This window comes from Limulus polyphemus, unplaced genomic scaffold (assembly GCF_000517525.1).
Source record: "Limulus polyphemus unplaced genomic scaffold, Limulus_polyphemus-2.1.2 Scaffold1119, whole genome shotgun sequence".
NCBI classification, from domain to species: Eukaryota; Metazoa; Arthropoda; class Merostomata; order Xiphosura; family Limulidae; genus Limulus; species Limulus polyphemus.
Genome location: NW_013666729.1, coordinates 282,940 through 284,405, shown reverse-complemented (window position 1 = coordinate 284,405; position 1,466 = coordinate 282,940). Strand labels below are relative to the sequence as shown.

The window sequence follows — 1,466 nt, the reverse complement described above, 5'->3', positions numbered from 1 at the left end:
TTTCCTGGCTGAATGTAACAATATACAAGTTTAACGTTTCTTCTTTTCCTGGCTGAATGTAACAATAGGTAAGTTTAACATCTCTTCTTTTCCTGGCTGAATGTAACAATATGCAAGTTTTAACTGTCTCTCCTTTCCATGACTGAATGTAACAATATGTAAGTTTAACGTTTCTTCTTTTCCTGGCTGAATGTAACAATAGGTAAGTTTAACGTCTCTTCTTTTTCTGGCTGAATGTAACAATATGCAAGTTTTTAACTGTCTCTCCTTTCCATGACTGAATGTAACAATAGGTAAGTTTAACGTTTCTTCTTTTCCTGGCTGAATGTAACAATATGCAAGTTTTTAACTGTCTCTCCTTTTCATGACTGAATGTAACAATGTGCAAGTTTTTAACCGTCTCTCCATTCCGTGGCGGTATGTAACAATATGTAAGTTTAACGTCTCTTCTTTTCCTGGCTGAATGTAACAATATGCAAGTTTTTAACTGTCTCTCCTTTTCATGACTGAATGTAACAATGTGTAAGTTTTAACCGCCTCTTCTTTCCCTGGCTGAATTTAACAATGCGCAAGTTTTTAACCGTCTCTCCATTCCGTGGCGGTATGTAACAATATGCAAGTTACATTCAGTCACAGAGGGTGGAGTAACAATTTAAGACTGACTGTGATATACAAATTATCATCCACTCTTGCAGGAATGCACTTCTTTCGTTAGTGTTTCATTATTACACGAGTTTATCCTTATCTATAGTTTTTGGATGTAAACTTAAACGTAATTGTTCATTAATATTTGACAACATTATTTCATTGATTGTTCCTGGCATGTTAAGATTAGTTGAAAATGTTATTGTTAGTTTGCGATCCTGCCTCAAACATTTGAATGATAAGTTTTATTTTTTCTAAGAGTTATTTCTTAACATACGAAATTTAAAACTCGTTGACACAAGATTTTATTGACACATGACACCCTTATTAGTTGTAAAATAAAAAAAAAAATATCATAAAACTTTTCTTGATTTTTCACACATTATCCTTTCTTCCATCCATACACCCCCATTTATAATTATGACAGATACAAATACCTTCCCAATATTTTATGTATTACTTCTTTTTTAAATTTATTTTGAAGCACTGTTTTTACCTTGTACAAACCAATTTTAACTCCGAAGGCTGTGCTCTCGGTTAGACCTTCCATTTGGGATTTGGCTTCATGCCTCTGTATATATATAAAAAAACGATAATATTATAATAATATCTAAGAATTCATATCAGCTTTCTTACTAGTTTTTGTTATTAAAAAAACGATCCTCTCTAATGATTTAAGATTTTGCTGCAATTGCATGATACCTTTTTTTTTCAGGTTGTTTGTTTGTAATTAAGCACAAAGCTACACAATGGGCTATCTGTGCTCTGCCCACCACGGGAATCCTCAATAGCCGAGGCACTTGAAATTATTTTAGGCAGAA

The 1,466-nt window shown here is 32.9% G+C and overlaps 1 protein-coding gene across 1 annotated transcript in view; it reads right to left on the bottom strand.

Moving 5' to 3' along the window:
* The window catches only part of LOC106462216 (atrial natriuretic peptide receptor 1-like), a 28,933-nt gene that overhangs the window by 25,448 nt on the left and 2,019 nt on the right, over window positions 1-1,466 (bottom strand). Inside the window, exon 2 of the mRNA XM_022389403.1 lies at window positions 1,142-1,216. Coding sequence (XP_022245111.1) covers window positions 1,142-1,216 — 75 coding nt within the window. The remainder of the gene's footprint in view (window positions 1-1,141; window positions 1,217-1,466) is intronic.